At 42.7% G+C, this 1077-nt stretch overlaps 1 protein-coding gene across 1 annotated transcript; it reads left to right on the top strand.

Moving 5' to 3' along the window:
- Window positions 1–153: 153 nt before the first annotated feature.
- TRIADDRAFT_63042 (uncharacterized protein) lies at window positions 154–636 on the top strand (the record flags this gene model as incomplete). The annotated part of the gene is made up of 1 exon (XM_002119040.1): window positions 154–636. One exon carries the CDS (start codon window positions 154–156, stop codon window positions 634–636), a length of 483 nt encoding a protein of 160 aa, XP_002119076.1.
- Between the last annotated feature and the right edge of the window lie 441 nt (window positions 637–1077).

Genomic DNA, 1077 nt, shown 5'->3' with positions numbered 1-1077 from the left:
TCTTTTAATTGGGTGAAAAGGTGGTATTTAAAATTAGTTGGACATGATAAGGTAAGTCCGGATGAGGTCATAGCACTAGACCATAATTACGACGGTATTCGAGAATTGGACAACAACTTACCCCCTTGGTGGGTCTATATGTTTTACGCTACCATGATTTTTGGGGTGGTGTATTTGGTGCGTTTCCATATTGTAAAGGAATACGATCAGACCCTAGAATTTCAACAAGAGATGGCCCAGGCACAAATAGATATTGAGCAATACAAAAAGACCGCTAAAAACCTCGTAGACGCCAACACGGTTACCCTGCTTACTGAGGCCGCTGATCTAAAAGCTGGAAAAGCCATTTACGACAGCAATTGTGTAGCCTGCCACGCGCAAGATGGGGGCGGTGGAATTGGTCCAAACCTCACCGACCAATACTGGATTCTGGGTGGCGGTATTAAAAAAGTATTTACCACCATCTCAGAAGGAGGGCGTGACGGAAAAGGAATGATTGCCTGGAAACAAAACCTAAAACCCCTAGAGATGGCTCAGGTGGCTAGTTATGTCCTTGGGATGCAAGGCAGCACGCCTGCCAATCCGAAAGAAGCAGATGGAGACCTTTTATGGCCTACGGCCGATGCCGTAGAATAAATAGTTTTGGATGGAAGAAAAATTTAGAGATAGTATAAGCACCATTAACAAAGAAGGGAAAAGATCTTGGATTTACCCTAAAAAACCTGTAGGCCGTTTCTACGATTACAGAAAATGGGTGAGCTATTTCTTATTGACTTTTCTATTGGTGGCTCCTTTTGTGAAAATAAACGGGCATCAGTTTTTACTCTTTAATGTCTTAGAGCGGCGGTTTAGTATTTTTAGTTTTCCGTTCTGGCCACAAGATTTTCACCTATTTGTGATCTCTATGATTATAGGAGTAGTTTTTGTGGCCTTATTTACCGTGGCATTTGGCAGGATTTTCTGTGGGTGGATGTGCCCGCAGACTATTTTTTTAGAAATGGTCTTTAGGAGAATTGAATACTGGATAGAAGGAGACCGCGGGGCACANATTAGATTGGACAAACAAGCTTGGAATGC

This window comes from Trichoplax adhaerens, genomic scaffold (genome assembly GCF_000150275.1).
Source record: "Trichoplax adhaerens TRIADscaffold_4315 genomic scaffold, whole genome shotgun sequence".
NCBI classification, from domain to species: Eukaryota; Metazoa; Placozoa; class Uniplacotomia; order Trichoplacea; family Trichoplacidae; genus Trichoplax; species Trichoplax adhaerens.
Note: the sequence above shows the minus strand (reverse complement) of the source record. Positions and strands in the feature narration are given on the sequence as shown.